This window comes from Gobio gobio (genome assembly GCF_949357685.1).
Source record: "Gobio gobio genome assembly, chromosome: 1".
NCBI classification, from domain to species: Eukaryota; Metazoa; Chordata; class Actinopteri; order Cypriniformes; family Gobionidae; genus Gobio; species Gobio gobio.
In genome coordinates this window covers 37,292,373-37,307,916 of record NC_137097.1, presented here as the reverse complement: position 1 = coordinate 37,307,916, position 15,544 = coordinate 37,292,373, and the positions used below count along the sequence as shown (strand labels likewise).

Here is a 15,544-nt window from a genome sequence, read left to right as displayed (position 1 = left end):
CATTCATTTTGGCGTCACTTTGACAGCGAATAACTTTACATCTGAGGCGTTTAAAGACTCCATTTGTCCATTGTCTAGTTCTAAAGAAACACGACAATGTATAAAAGGCTCCATTACCTTGTATCTTACACTATCGCCCCGTAGAAGCCGTTTTTGTAAAAAATAGGCTAACGATTGCGTCATAACCACGTGACTCCCTGTTGCATAGTAGAGAAATTACCGTATAGACAGGAGGAGAAGCTCGCAGGCAGTCTTTTACTGTCTATGAGGCAATCGGGGGGACGTGAAAGCATAAAGTCCGATAAAGTCAAGGGAGAAGCATGGGGAGAAGCCCATAGAGAGCCAAAAGCAACAGGATAAAATATTTCAACAACGTGATTCAGATTTCACTTTGCACAACTACTAGAAGACTTACAACCGTCAGACTGGTTGCTCACGTCACATCTACATCGTCAGGCTCAGTCTGAGGCTGCGCAGTATGCTCAGCCATCAGGAAGTGAGTGCTTCTAGTTGACTTCACTTTTCCCCGTCGAAGCCTATGGGGTCGCTGTGTCCATTTATTTTACTGTCTATGCATGTGCTACACGAGACAAGACAGACACGTGACACCTTGCCGTTTCATTTCAAAGCCTGAGGGGTTTTAGCCCTTTGGATTGTAAACAGACAGTCAGTGGAAATGTAGTTTACCACATTTTTTTAGTTTGCTGTTTTTTACCATATACAGTATGACATTTGAAATAAACCTGAATGAATGACATTTTTCTAACAACAATCTTTACAGTTATAAATGTGAATTTTGATGTTAACCCAGATATCAAACAAGCAATACAACAGTAGCTTAGTCAACATTAGAAATCATTGGAAAGTTGTAAAGGTCTGATTTAAAATGAATGGTCGATATATAAATTAATATATAGGTGTTTCAGATGCATAAATGTGCAACAGAACAGAGAGGCACAAAATCACTCTCGCAAACATTTTCTTCACTTTTCCTTGCTGGTTGAATGATTTCCCAACCCTATCCGGAACGCTGAATCCCTGACAATATTCAAGAGATATTGTCTGAAAACTCATCTCTTCCATCAGCACTTAACTGCATCCTGCTGAAAAAAAAGAAAAGAAAAAATCGATTCTATTTTTCGATCTATTCTTTTGTCTGTGCTCTCACTATTTCTTAATCACTTCCTATTCTAGCATGTATGAACGATGGCTGAAACTTTGTATTGCTAGCACTTCTCATTTGAATTCAGATGAATTGCTTGTTACATTCCTCAATTGTAAGTCGCTTTGGATAAAAGCATCTGCTAAACGAATAAACGTAAATGTAAATGCTCTGAACGGATTTGGACAGCTTAAACAACAAACAGTTTTACTGAGGAGTCCATCTAAGTGCTTTACTAAACACAAGAGCTTTCCGTTTCTGCTTTTAAATCATCTAGTGTTCATTTGTGCAAGTAAACGCATTTCAATTCTTGTTTCGAAATGATTGCCTGTGGTTATTGGCATCTGGTTGAACATGAGCTGGAATATCCTCTACGGTCAGTTCCAGATCTCAGTTTGTGAAAAACTCCAGAGTTATGACTCCTCCTGTTGCGTTCGCCCTCGCTGTGGAAGTCATTTTTAACTCTGGATTAATTCAGCGTGGATAGCGAGGTCAACCACAGCCGCCTTACGCACAAAAGGCAACATCATTTCCTTCTAAAGCTATTAGAGTTTAATATAGCAAAAGCACTTTCTAGCTCTCAACTGATTGCTTTTTATTATTACCGCAATGGCAATAAGTCTAACTTTCTTGCCTCCTCTCTCATACATGTCATCATTACCTGCCCCCCCCCCTTCCTCTCCATCTCCAACCAAACATCATCATTCCTTTTAGAGTGCAGGTAGAGTTCTATGTGAATGAAAACACTTTCAAGGAACGTCTGAAGCTGTTCTTCATCAAAAACCAAAGATCCAGTGAGTTCTCGGCCAGACCGAGGGGTGGCTCTAATTGTGGCTTTTCTTGTCCTGTGAGGTGGTAGTTTGTTTTTTTGCTTTCACGTGGAGTGCTGTTGACCCCTGTGAGTGGCTCTGTGGAGCTGGTGCTGGGTAATTGGTTGGTCTTGTATTTGTTTCTGGCCGTTTGATGTGCTGTCCTCTAGCTGTCGTGTCCTGTCCGTGAGTACTCGGCTTTGTGTGTCTGTTGTTTGTGAAGCTGTGTGTAAAGCCGATTGGTGATGACCTCATGCTCTTCTGTGCAGGTTTGAGAGTGCGACTCTTCAACTTCTTCCTGAAGGTTGTGAGCTGCCTGCTCTACATCGTACGAGTCCTGCTGGACGACCCACGAGAGGAGAGAGACTGGTGAGACACAGACGAATGGGAATGAGGATATTTTGTTATGTTTCAGTAGCTACACAGCAAAGTTACTCAGCATGTTAAGATATCTTGTTTTAGCCATATTCTAAAGGTGCCTCATATTAACACAATTTTGCTTAAATTTCATGTGCAAAAAAGTAGTAGTGATGCCGCAACCGGAAATATTCAACTGAAAAACTGTTTTATTAAACATGTCAGCAACCCAGAGCTGGGTTGACAATATCGATTTCTCGTTCTTCATTTGGATGAAGCAAGATGTTTTAGTGGTCTATGCTGTTTTCAGTGTATGTGTGAATGAAACATCACTAAACACAGTGGCGTAACTTGACAATGATAGAATGATATGTACATTAACAATTGCAGAAAAAAAATGTCCAGCAATCAATTTCAATAGTACACAAGTCACGTTTAACGTGATAGTTTCATCCTTACATCTATTATAGCCCAATAGAAGTGATGTGATAAATGCATAGATTTGCATGGAATGCTTGCGGCCTAGTGGTAGAGTTTTTAATAGGCACGTGAGATGTTCTGAGTTCTAATCCACCCTCACATAGTTTTTTTCCCCCCTCATTAAAGCTAAATGTGTTCATCAGTGATTCTATATCAAGAGCAGGGACATCAACCATTTGTATCGATCATTTACGTTCACTTAAGATATAAATCACTGTTTACGTGGATACATGCTAAGCTGGCCATTTTGACACACAAATATTTGTATTTTACCGCTCAAGCCCAATAAGGTGGCACAAACCGTTCATCCACCGAAATTAGTTTTCTTTTGCTGCTTATTGCTTCAAAGGTTTAAAATCACTTGTTTTTAAACCACAATGTGTCAAGTGAGCGTTACTGTGATGGAGTCCAAAATAGTCAAAATTTCTACCGTGTTAATTGTGTCTACCGGTATATCACAGTTCCAGAATGCATTGCGACACGCTCAGTGAAAATGTGTATTCAAGATGGCAAAACACCACTTAAGTCGCTAAGTCAATTTTATATAGATCCATATAATATTGATAATTTCACCCAATATTTGTGTGTTGGAAGTGTTTGTGTTATAGTATGAAGTGTTTGCTTAGCAACATGCTAACATCAGACTCAGCGAGAGTTTGCAAACAGCGTTTGTTTGTGTAGAGTAGAACTGAACTCTATGAACATTTATGCCATTCTTCTAAAACAAGTACAGTAATATAACAATCTTTAGTGACTAAATTGCTAACTGTCAGTGTGAACATATCTTAAGGTAGGCCTAGTGTTTAATCGCTTGAGGTCAGTGACTAGCTGCACTGTTGCTTTTGCTAGTAGGTGTTCCTGCTCAACTGTAGCTGTATCAGTCAAATGGCTGTCTGCATTCTCATTGGTAGTCGCTGCATTACATCACTTCTCATTTGCATAAAGTTGAACTTTCACGCATCACCAGCAGAGGCTGTCACTCAGGGCACTGGAAATAACCAACTCTCACTGGATGAAGAAAGACAGGCATAGACAGAGAAACAGGTCAGAGTCTGTTGCATTTCTGAGTGTGAATGAACATAAAGAAAAGAAAGAAAACATTTCTGTCAAAGTGCAGAAGACCAGCATAGCGAGAAGCTCAAGCCAAAGAGATGCAAGTGAACAACAGGAAAGGAGAGGGATGGTCAGGATGGTCTATTTTCAGTTCAGAGGAGAGTTCATGTGGTGTTGGAGAGAGAGTGTGGGTGGACGAAGGGAAAGTGAGATCTGGAGAAGACTGAAGTGCCTTTGGATAGTCCATGCATAAAAAAGAAGCAGTTGCATCTCTTAGCTGTGTGTGTTTGCTTCCCCTGCAGTCCTGGCTGTCTCAGACAGAATGCCTCTGCCCACAACAGAAGCCATTTCGACTGGTAAGTATCCCAGGCTCTGGCATGAGAAATGAACATGATCATGGTCAGAGGGCCAAATACACACAGACATGTGGCCATTTTAATTGAGAAAATCAATACAAATTTAATGAATGAGAATCTCCACTTTTGAATATGTTATTCAGGTGCAAATAACTTTGCAGCTCATTTCATCTGATATTTCATATTAAGCTAAATACATATACATATCGCACACACATATATTATGTAATCACAAACTTTTATTTTGGATGTGATTAATTTGCGATTAATCGTTTGATAGCACTAATATATACAGTATATTAGTGCTGTCAAACGATTAATCGTGATTAATCACATCCAAAATAAAAGTTTGTGATTACATAATATATGTGTGTGCTGTGTATAGCTATTATGTATATGTAAATGCACACACATACATGTATATATTTAAGATATATATTAGTGCTGGGAATCGATTAAAAAAAAAACGAATTAATCACATTTTTTTCTGTAATTAATCGCAAGTTTTTAATATTTTGATATTGTAATAACTTCAGTTACTCTCCAAATTAACGAAGAAACAATTTAAAGACAGCATATTTTAAATATGTGTTGTATTGTCATGTTTTTATGAATGAAGGCCAGTGTCACTGATGTCTCTATGAAACATTAATGACGTTACATTACAGTTTAACTGAAAGATACCAATTTCAACATTTGTTAGGCTTTAAAAAAACAACTTTTAATTTAAGTGAACTTAAAACAATCTTTACATAAACCCATTATAATAAATGTTATTTTTACCTGTGGCCTTCCCTGTTAGACATATACAGAAATGTAATAGTTATCAAACACCTTTCTTAACTGCATAAATAATGCATGATATATAGATTAATCATCATTAAAGCTACAATTTGTTCTGTTCCCGTTGTTTTGTGATGAACATTAATGACAGGCATCATCAGTGCTCCTGTCACTTTACGAACGGCCGCTGGCGAACATGACGCGGATCTCACGCACTGTACCGTGCATCTCATTTCCTCACAACTCTTTAAGTTCATTTAAAGGGGTGGTTGCATGTGATTTCACTTTTTTAACTTTAGTTAGTGTGTAATGTTGCTGCTTGAGCATAAACAGTATCTGCAAAGTTACAGCGCTGAAAGTTCAATGCAAATGGAGATATTGTCTTTTAAAGTTATGGCAGTTTATTGCCTACAAAAACGGCTGGTTTGGACTACAACAAGCTTCTTTCCGGGTTGGTGACATCATAAACCCTTGCTATTAACATAAACACTGCCCCTGTGAACAAGCAACAAAGTGGGCAAGGCCACGTTGCAGTCATTACGAAAGAGAGAGAGCTGTTGCAGAACTACAAACTACATTTGGCCATCTAACCAATCTAAGACCATTGCGTTTTTCGGAGGAATGGGCTTCACAGAAGCAGGAAGCAAACGAGCCGTTCAAAGGACAGTGGAGACAGTGGTGTGGAATAAAGGTAAAATATAAGAAAAATATGGCGTTTTTAAAAAAAAGAATTATTAAGACATGTTATACTGCGCCCCATAAACACAAACAAGCCTAGAAAAAAAAACACGGAACCACCCCTTTAAGATGTTATTTAACTAATTTAAGACTCCTAATATGAGAATACTCAAAATTCTCTGTGTTGTTATTGTTTGTTCAAGAGCAAAAGAGAACTCGATGTGAGCAGGAGACTGGTGCGAATCTGTCTGTGCGTCGAGTGTGTGTGTGTTTGTGTGTGTGTCAGAGTGTCCCTCGATTAGCTGACATGAGACGCAGACACACAGACAGGACATTGACATACAGTGCGTTCTCTTGTGTCTTGTCACACTTGGAAGCATTTACATGAATAGGAGCGTGATCATGTAATGCTGGGCAAGAATGGATATAAAAACGGACGCTGTGTTATTTGCGTTAAATATTTTTAATGCGTTAAGCTGAAAAAATTAATCGCCCGCGTTAACGCGTTAATTTGCCCAGCCCTAAATAAATATATATATATATATATATATATATATATATATATATATATATATATATATATATATATATATATATATATATATATATATATATATATATATATATATATATATATATATATATATATATATATATATATATATATATATTTATTAAATATATACATTTGTGTGTATTCAAATATACATACAAGTTTCAATAGACAATAAAGTATATTTTAGTTTAGCACAAATGCTTATTACATTACGAAATTACATGTAAAGATGTACTACTAGTCCTACTAGCACTCTAAATGTCAGATAATTGCATTTAATATAAATTAAAACTATAATACATTTTCATTTCATAGTAAATAACATGCAGTTGAGTGTCTGAAAACATTACATTCAGTTCACACTTAAATATATTATGTTAAAGTATAATATTTCCATAATAAATACACTTCTAAAGGTATTTACTTCTTTTTAACAAGGGTAAAGCTGCTGTGTGACACCAAACCACTTCATTCATGAAACACCAGCAGAATGTTTTTAGCCGCCACCAGCAAGTGGTTGTTTCCTATTTCTGTGATGATGTGCTGGGTAGCCCCGCCCACAATCAGATCTGATTGGTCTAAAATCCCACACTTCCAAATGTCCAACATGTTCTGATTGGCTGTGATTCAAATGACTTTTTGCTGGAAATGTGTTGTGCTGTGTACAGTTAGGTTGTTTTGTCTCATGCCAGCAGTAGAATTGATTTATTGACTTCAGGACACCGAATAAGGAGTCTCCGTGACCTGTTTACCAAGGCGGTCCAGTTTTTGCCATTTATTAAGCATCAAAAATTCTGGCGGCATGGCGTTTAATGGTCTGTGTCTGACACGATGCCACTGTGCTCATTACTTTAATGCAGAATACACACCATGTAGCTATGATTTCTTCATTCGTAACACAAATATTCATTTGAATCTATTTATTGCTCAGGCATTGTAAGTGGATTGGTTTCTAACACGTGTGGAGAGAACAAAGGGATTCAATTATGGGCCTGCTTCTTGATCCAAGTGTCTCTAATTTGTAATTTCCTTTCATTCTTTATCTCATTTCGTCATAATAATGGCTTCCTGTCATCAGGTCCCTCATTATTTGGGTGAACAGGCCTCTGCCACTCTGGGCTCTTCAGGTAAGAACAAATTCATTAACACACACACATACACAGGTGTCTCTTCTAGAGGCAATTTTGTCCTTTGTGTGATTTTTTAAAATAAAGTTTCAGGCTTTCATGATAGTATTTAATATTAAAATAATGGATGCACATGCATCACTGAAGATGTTACCAAAATCTGTAAATCATAATAGAAAAATAAATAGTAAATCAATACATGGTACATACAAAAGCCTGACACACACACAGACACATTTTCCATTGTTGTGTTGCCCACAGCTTCGCCATTTATTCTCAGACAGTGTGAAACACACTGCTCCTGCTGTTTCTTCCTACACAGCCTCTGCTTCTCTCTCTAATCCAGCTCTTTTTGTCTCTCTGTTTGTCTATTTTCTCTTCTCTCCAGGTGCTTGTTGCATTCATCAGTTTTTCAGAGACAATGTTGCTGGTGTATCTCAGCTACAAGGTGAGTCAAACAACCCATGTGCTCAAGGTTCTATCACTAGTACACTATGAGGCCTTCAAAGAGGCTTGTAATACCTGGAGAGAAGTACTGTATCTCATTCATTACAATGCTAGCTGCATTTTAGCTTTTAAGACCCTTGCTTGATAAAACTTTGATTTAGTTACAAAACATGTATGCATTTGGACGACCATCAAAATGAGAAACAGGCTAACTGACCACATCTCAAATCACCATTCCTTTTGTTATGAAAGTTCCTTTGTGAAAAAGAAGCACACTTGTAAGTTGCATGTTACTTACAATTAAATGAACATCTATTATACTTGAAATTAATTTGAAATGCAATTAGCTGAACTTTAGAGTGTTTTTTGACACACTTAAGTAGGACTAAAGTACATCTTTATATGTAATTTCATAATTCTATTTTCTTTGAAATATAGTGTACTGCTGAATGTACTGACACATAGGTAAACTTTATGGTAAACTAATATATAATTTAATGTAATTTCTATTGAAACTTGCATGCAGTTTATTTAACTATATTTTTAATTACACATGCGTAATGATAAGGCTTTTAAGTCCTGTTTAAGTTCGTTTCTAGCTTGTTCCCATGTTTTCTGATCTGAGTTATGCAACTATTCCATGTTATGTTGATTAGTCCTGTGTATTTAAAGGGATAGTTCACCCAAAAATGAAAATTTGATGTTTATCTTCTTACCTCCAGGGCATCCAAGATATAGGCGACTTTGTTTCTTCAGTAGAACACAAATGAAGACTTTTAACTCCAACCGTTGCAGTCTGTCAGTCGTTTAATGCATGTGAATGGTAACATTCACAGTGAAAAAAAAACATGCACAGACAAATCCAAATGAAACCCTGTGGCACAAATTAAACAACCACATTGATGTCTTAAGACAGTATTTATATCATTTTTTACCTCTAATACACCACTATGTCCAATAGCCTTGAGCACGCGATCACTTCTGGTGTGTGAGGTCTGCACACGATCTGGCATAATTTACGCAACATATCGTGTACAGATCTCACGCACCGGAAAATGTCTGTGTATGATTTTGTTACCATTCACATGCATTTTACGACTGACAGACTGCAACGGTTGAAGTAAAAAATCTTCATTTGTGTTCTACTGAAGAAACAAAGTCACATATATCTTGGGTGCCTTGGGAGTAAGCAGATTAAAAAAAAAGTCCTTTTTGGGTGAACTATCTCTTTAAACCTTCATATTTCACAGTTCTGTGTTCCGTGTTAATGTTTATGGTGAAAGTGTAGAGTTGTTAATTTATCTGTTCATTAAACTTGCTTGTAATATTTTATTCTATGTCACAATCATTCTTGGGATTTAAACTACACACAGAACACGGAACCCAGAAAGTATTTAAAACAACAAGAGAGAATAAGCATGGATATACCTGCTGTTCAACTCCTCCTGTTTGAGCAGGGGGTTCCTTCCCTCGAGGACCACATGAGGGATTTTTCAGATCTGCTGTGCCTGAATAAATGGCAAGACAGCTCGCTCTATGTTTTTTCCACACCAGCCTCAGTGTGCGATCCAAGCCACAACCTACCCATGGAAGGTTATTTAAATTAAAATTCATTAGCATTTAGCAAGAACTTAAAGGGTTAGTTCACCCAAAAATGAAAATTATGTCATTAATTACTCACCCTAATGTCGTTCGACACCCGTAAGACCTCCGTTCATATTCGGAACACAAATGAAGATATTTTTGTTGAAAGCTGATGGCTGAGAAAGGCTTCAGATAGGCCTCCATTGGCATTCAGTACATTTACACTCCCAAGACGCATAAAAGGCACTTAAAACGTCGTTACAAAGTCCATCTCACCACGGTGATTCTACAATAATTTTACGATGCGACGACAATAGTTTTTGTGCGCAAAAAAAAATCAAAATAACAAAAAGAAGAGTTTTTGGGTGAACTAACCCTTTAATTAGCCCTTTTATTATAAAAATGTTTATGATTCTTTGTAAAAAAAAAAAAAACCCAGAAGCACACTTAATAGTCAGGGGTGAGTGTAGTTTAAAAGCTAGAATTGTATGCATCCTAAATACAATTAAAATAATGTTGCATACTTTTTTACATACAAAATTGCAGCTTGATTGGAAATGGCACATAACAATATTCTGTTCTTTATTGTGATATTTATCTTGCATGTTATAATACCTAACTGATAATCAGTATGTTTGTTTTGCTTAGTCCAAAGAAAAAGTAGCTCACCGCACAAAACAACAACTCTCAATGATACAGACCAACAGTTTGCTCGGCAGTAGACTAAACGAACTTGTGAGCATTAATGCTATTATGGTATATCTAATGCTTGCTATTAGAAAATCCGTTCAGACTATGTAACCTCATGTAATTAATGTTCATGAGCAGAGCTGATATGTTTAACATTGTTATCCATTGACTTTTTAGATTGTTCCTTCACCCTGAATATATTAGATCTGCAGTCCTCAGAGTGTATTTGAGAAGGTCAGACAAAATGAGATGGAGAAAATGATAGAATCCTTCTGGACTATCCATTTAAACCGGCTTCTGATGTCAGCTGGTACAATGTGGTTTCTAGATGTTCTTAGCTGGTATTTATGGTCATTAGTTGGTCCAAACTGGCTTATCGTGTTGATCTGGTTAGGGCTGGTAGACCATCTTAGACGAGCATCAAGCGAGCTGCATTTCAAAAACAAGCTTAACTACCATAAGCTGTTTTGACCAGTCTTTTCGAGCAGTGATAGAGAGCGACTGATAGCGGAAGAGTTTACCAGGGGCAATCAATTGTTTGCGTTGAGCTGTTTTCAAGGGACTAAGTGGTCAGAGAAAGCTCGAGGCATGTTTGTCCTTCAGACACCGATAGTGAAGGGATCTCTTAGAGTCTCCTACACCTTGTTTGATCCCCATGCGATGAGTACAATCTCTCAAAACCCATCGCTCTCATTTTTTGATTTACTTTTATTTACTACTTTACTACTTTGATTTATTTCTTAACCAACAAGGCTTTTCACCCACGCAGGTCCCACATTGGTGAGACCTAAACATATTTCCAGCTTGTAACACATGGAAGGCGTTTAACCCCTTAATTGAGCCACAGGCTCAACTGCATCCAATAAATGAACCATATTTCCTAGGGGGCGAGGAGAGTGACCTTTAACCCTGCTGTTTTTCAATGGTTCAAAACCAATCAAAGGACCGTTTTATCTTTTAATCCAAGAGGTCACACCAACACTAGTTTTTCTTGACCCTGACACAAGTATCCTTATTTCCAGGGCAACGTTTGGGAGCAAGTGTTGCGCATTCCATTCATTCTGGAGATGATCAGCGCCGTTCCTTTTGTGATCACTGTGAGTAAAAATGAGCAAATGGGATTGTAATGGACATGGATCAATTGTTGTTATTATATTATTATATATCGTCGCTGCCCGATGAAACTCACGTATGTCCAAAACGGTTACTTTTCAGGAAGTGAAAAAAACACCGTATTTCAAAAGAAGTTGAATGTAGCGTTGTCATACTTGGTACGGCATCTTTACATGTAACCATATTGTTGCCAGTGTAATGATATAATCCACATTTGACCAAAATTGAGTTTAAATGGACATACGTGCATATTTTACAGTAACGGTGGTCGATACGCGTTCTTCCGATCATTAATTAGAATGGCGTTTCATATTGACAGAGGAATATGCTCAGTTTATTAAATAGCCTACGTCTTAGTTTATTAAATACGCTTAGTTTATTTAATATTAATTATAAATGTATTAAATGTCTCTTGCAAACTATGAAGGGATAATTAATCAATACACTGACATGGTAATGGTTGTGAATATATAATAAACTTGAGAACAGTTGTCAAAAACAAACGTTTGCTGATACTTTACCTCACAGTGTTATTCGGCTATCCAGTGCTGAGCTTCGATGAAACTTCACGAGACCGGCGAGATGCTTCCACAGGGCGGGAGATACGCGGCGTGATTGACAGCTTTGACACCAAATGGATATACGTGAAAATCAGATGACATGATTTCACAACTTTTCATTGGCCATTTAGATATGTGAAGCATACTGTATACGGAAATGAACCTGGACATTCAATCCGTCGAAAAATCTCAAAATCGGCAAAATGGACATTGTTTTCATTGGACAGCGACGTTATGTTTTTTTACATTTTAAATTATTATTTTATTTTGTTTCTGACATTATTATTATTATTATTATTAGTAGTAGTAGTAGTAGTAGTAGTATTTTACTAATAATAATTAAACAATATTTTGCTTCTGACCTTATTATTATTTTAATTGTATTATTTAGTATGACTACAAGTCAGTATAGACCTGCATTTTTAACATTATTTTCTTAACTGTGGTTCTGATTGAATAATCCAGGCTGAATCAGTGAGGAAGGGAGTTGTATGACTCCTGTTTGAATAATCTGATTGGTTCTGCTGATTCAGCCCAATCTCATGAAAGTGCATATCTATAGCACGAATTGTATTTAGTTTTTTGAGTTTTTTTGCGCGCATATGATACGCACTTTATGGCGAGTAATACGTACACACCCACACCACTAATCCTGCAAAGGGCTTTACAGTGTGTATCATATGCACACAAAAATTTGTTTAAGTATAAATTGCATGATAAATACAATTCATGCTACTCATGAAGACATAATTTCATGAGATCGTGTTGGCTGATTTATTAAAAGAATCGCACCAATTGAGTGGTGGATTTGTGAATTGAACTGCATATTGTGCTGTATATTTATTGTTGCTTGCAGTCAGTGAGTCTTATCATTTACATATGCTCAGAAATAACTAATATACACTTAACAAAATTATAAACGCAAAACTTTTGTTTTTGCCCCCATTTTTCATGAGCTGAACTCAAAGATCTAAGACTTTTTCTATGCACACAAAAGGCATATTTCTCTCCGATATTGTTCACAAATCTAAAGTCTAAATATGTGTTAGTGAGCACTTCTCTTTTGCCGAGATAATCCATCCACCTCACAGGTGTGGCATATCAAGATGCTGATTAGACAGCATGATTATAGCACAGGTGTGCCTTAGGCTGGCCACAATAAAAGGCAAAAACAAAAGTGTTGCGTTTATAATTTTGTTCAGTGTATATATATTTTTGCCATGGAGCTAAACATTCATCAGTGGTACAGCAGTGCTCCTGAATAGCGGTGCTAGAAACTCTGTATTGTCTGTTATAGCTGTATCACAAAACTTTTTGAATTGAAGTATTTTTTCTTTCCAAACAGGTGATTTTGCCCTCCCTCAGAAACTTGTTCATTCCTGTTTTCCTCAACTGCTGGCTGGCCAAACACGCTCTTGAGAACATGATTGTAAGAAATGAAGCCAATCTTCTGTCCTTTCTTCAAGTGAAATTGTGTCTGTGTGGATCCACTTTCATCATAAAGCTCTTATTTTCTTCTCCATCTCTATCTCACTTCCTCCGCATGCCTTATTTTCCTGATTGTTTCTGTCCTCTGCTGTTGAAAGCTTGCTTGTTATCAAATTTGCCAGACCTCTTGATGATTGTTTTTTTTTTTATCATAAGTACAAGCACAATAGCACTATATGTTATTAAACGTCTCACTGTCTCTCATCTCTGCCTTCTTTTATCTCTCTGTTTCTGTCTTACTTCATGTTGTTTTCAGAATGACCTGCACAGAGCGATTCAACGCACACACTCGGCCATGTTCAACCAGGTGCTCATCCTTATCAGCACCCTACTCTGCCTCATCTTCACCTGGTGAGAGAAAAACACAAACAGGTTCTGAAATTATTCATGTATTGCTAAGATATTTTTTTTTGTTTAACTTTACAATAAATCAGCGGGAAAGCAGAACACTAAATTGAGCTTTTGGTACAAGAAATGTGTCAGTGGACTACAAAATGTAGAAAAAGGCCCTTTTACAGTGCAGAATAGGATCTGTGGCTGTACATGTGTGACTGGTCGGGATTTGACTGTTGACAGGTTGCTGTTTCCAAAGTGCTGGTTAATTAAACATCATGTTGTGTGTGTGTGTTCTCTTGTTCTGTGAGGTAAGTAGCAGGGATGTGCTGAATGTACAGGGTAACAGTGCATTTGTAAAACCGAAGGGAGAGAATTGAATGACCTTTTCACCGCTGACAGCTGCGTGTTGACTGAGCAAACACACACACACGGCGCACACACCAGCGGTACTGAAAGATAACCCACACATGGGCACACAAACAGGGCTCACATCATGTCGTCTTACGTGTGGCTCACCACACAGTTTTGGCTCAGTTTATCACAGTTTGCTCCAAACCATCCGGTGATGATTTAAATCCTCTGGCTTTTCCATACACATGCAAATTCCTGCAAACCTGTCCACATGAAAAGCCTATCAAAGAATAGTTTATTCAGAGATCAGAGATCGGAGATTCACCGCTATGTCCAATCCCATATTTCATGGGAACACAAGTAGAAATTTTTAAAAACCTTCGCACAGCTCTTTTCCACACAACAGTTCATAGTGCTTTAAAAGAACATCGTAGAGGTTTGGAACAAGTAAAGAGTAAAGTAAAGAATGGTAGACACTTAATTTTTTGGGTGAACTATGTCTTTAAATTCATATTAGAGCTGTTCTTACACCGTTTTCTCTTTCTTTTCCAGTATTTGTGGGATTCAGCACTTGGAACGAGCAGGGAACAACCTGACGCTCTTTGACTCTCTGTATTTCTGTGTTGTCACCTTCTCTACGGTGGGCTTTGGAGATGTCACACCCCAGATCTGGCCCTCTCAGCTTCTGGTGGTCATCATGATCTGTGTGGCTCTTATAGTTCTACCAATACAGGTAAATAAAATACACGCTCTGACCATTCCAACTCATGCTTTTAATCATAAATATAGACTATAGTTCCATCATGAAACTCTACATGGCGCAGGCTGGTCCATTACATGCTATCTTCTAGCAATCACATCATTACCGCATGACACAAGCTGATTAGCTGCTGGTCCTGCAGCCAATGAGATTGCTTGCTCAACATGTAAAAAGGTCTGGTTAAAGGATTAGTTCACCCAAAAATGAAAATTAGCCCATGATTTACTCACCCTCAAGCCATCCTAGGTGTATATGACATTCTTCTTTCAGACGAACACAATCAGAGTTATATTAAAAAATGTCCTGGCTAATCCAACTTTATAATGTCAGTGACTGTTGCTCTGTTTTTGAAGTCCATAAAAGTGCATCTATCCATCATAAAACTGCTCCACACGCTCCGAGGGGTTAATAAAGGCCTTCGAAGCGAATCGATGGATCTGTGTAAGAAAAATGTCCATATTTAAATCGCCTTCCGTATTCTACTTACGGAAAATGTGTAGTGCCCGTGCCTCTCACAGTTCAAAATGCTTACGCTCGTCAGACGTAGCGTAAGCATTTTGAACTGCGAGAGGCGCGCAGTTCGTTTTTGGGTGAACTAACCCTTTAAGTGTTTGCTGTAAGCTAGTCCTGCAGCGTGCTATCAGAGTTCCTTTTAAACCCTATACCTCTAAATTACACAGATTTTCAATTGTGCTGATATTCGGGACAAACAGCATTATTGCTTGTGTGATTTAATAAATATTAAATCGTCGCTGTCCGATGAAAACCACGTATGTCCATTTTGCCGATTTTGAGATTTTTCGACGGATTGAATGTCCAGGTTAATTTCCGTATACAGTATGCGTCACATATCT

General features: G+C 37.6%; 1 protein-coding gene across 1 annotated transcript in view; it reads left to right on the top strand.

Moving 5' to 3' along the window:
* Window positions 1-15,544, top strand: part of kcnt2b (potassium sodium-activated channel subfamily T member 2b) — a gene marked incomplete at both ends in the record, with an annotated part of 163,983 nt that overhangs the window by 83,224 nt on the left and 65,215 nt on the right. The window contains 8 exons of the mRNA XM_079828018.1: window positions 1,877-1,956; window positions 2,241-2,340; window positions 7,313-7,361; window positions 7,750-7,809; window positions 11,105-11,179; window positions 13,101-13,184; window positions 13,500-13,594; window positions 14,483-14,663. Of these exons, the coding sequence (XP_079684144.1) occupies window positions 1,877-1,956; window positions 2,241-2,340; window positions 7,313-7,361; window positions 7,750-7,809; window positions 11,105-11,179; window positions 13,101-13,184; window positions 13,500-13,594; window positions 14,483-14,663 (724 nt within the window). The remainder of the gene's footprint in view (window positions 1-1,876; window positions 1,957-2,240; window positions 2,341-7,312; window positions 7,362-7,749; window positions 7,810-11,104; window positions 11,180-13,100; window positions 13,185-13,499; window positions 13,595-14,482; window positions 14,664-15,544) is intronic.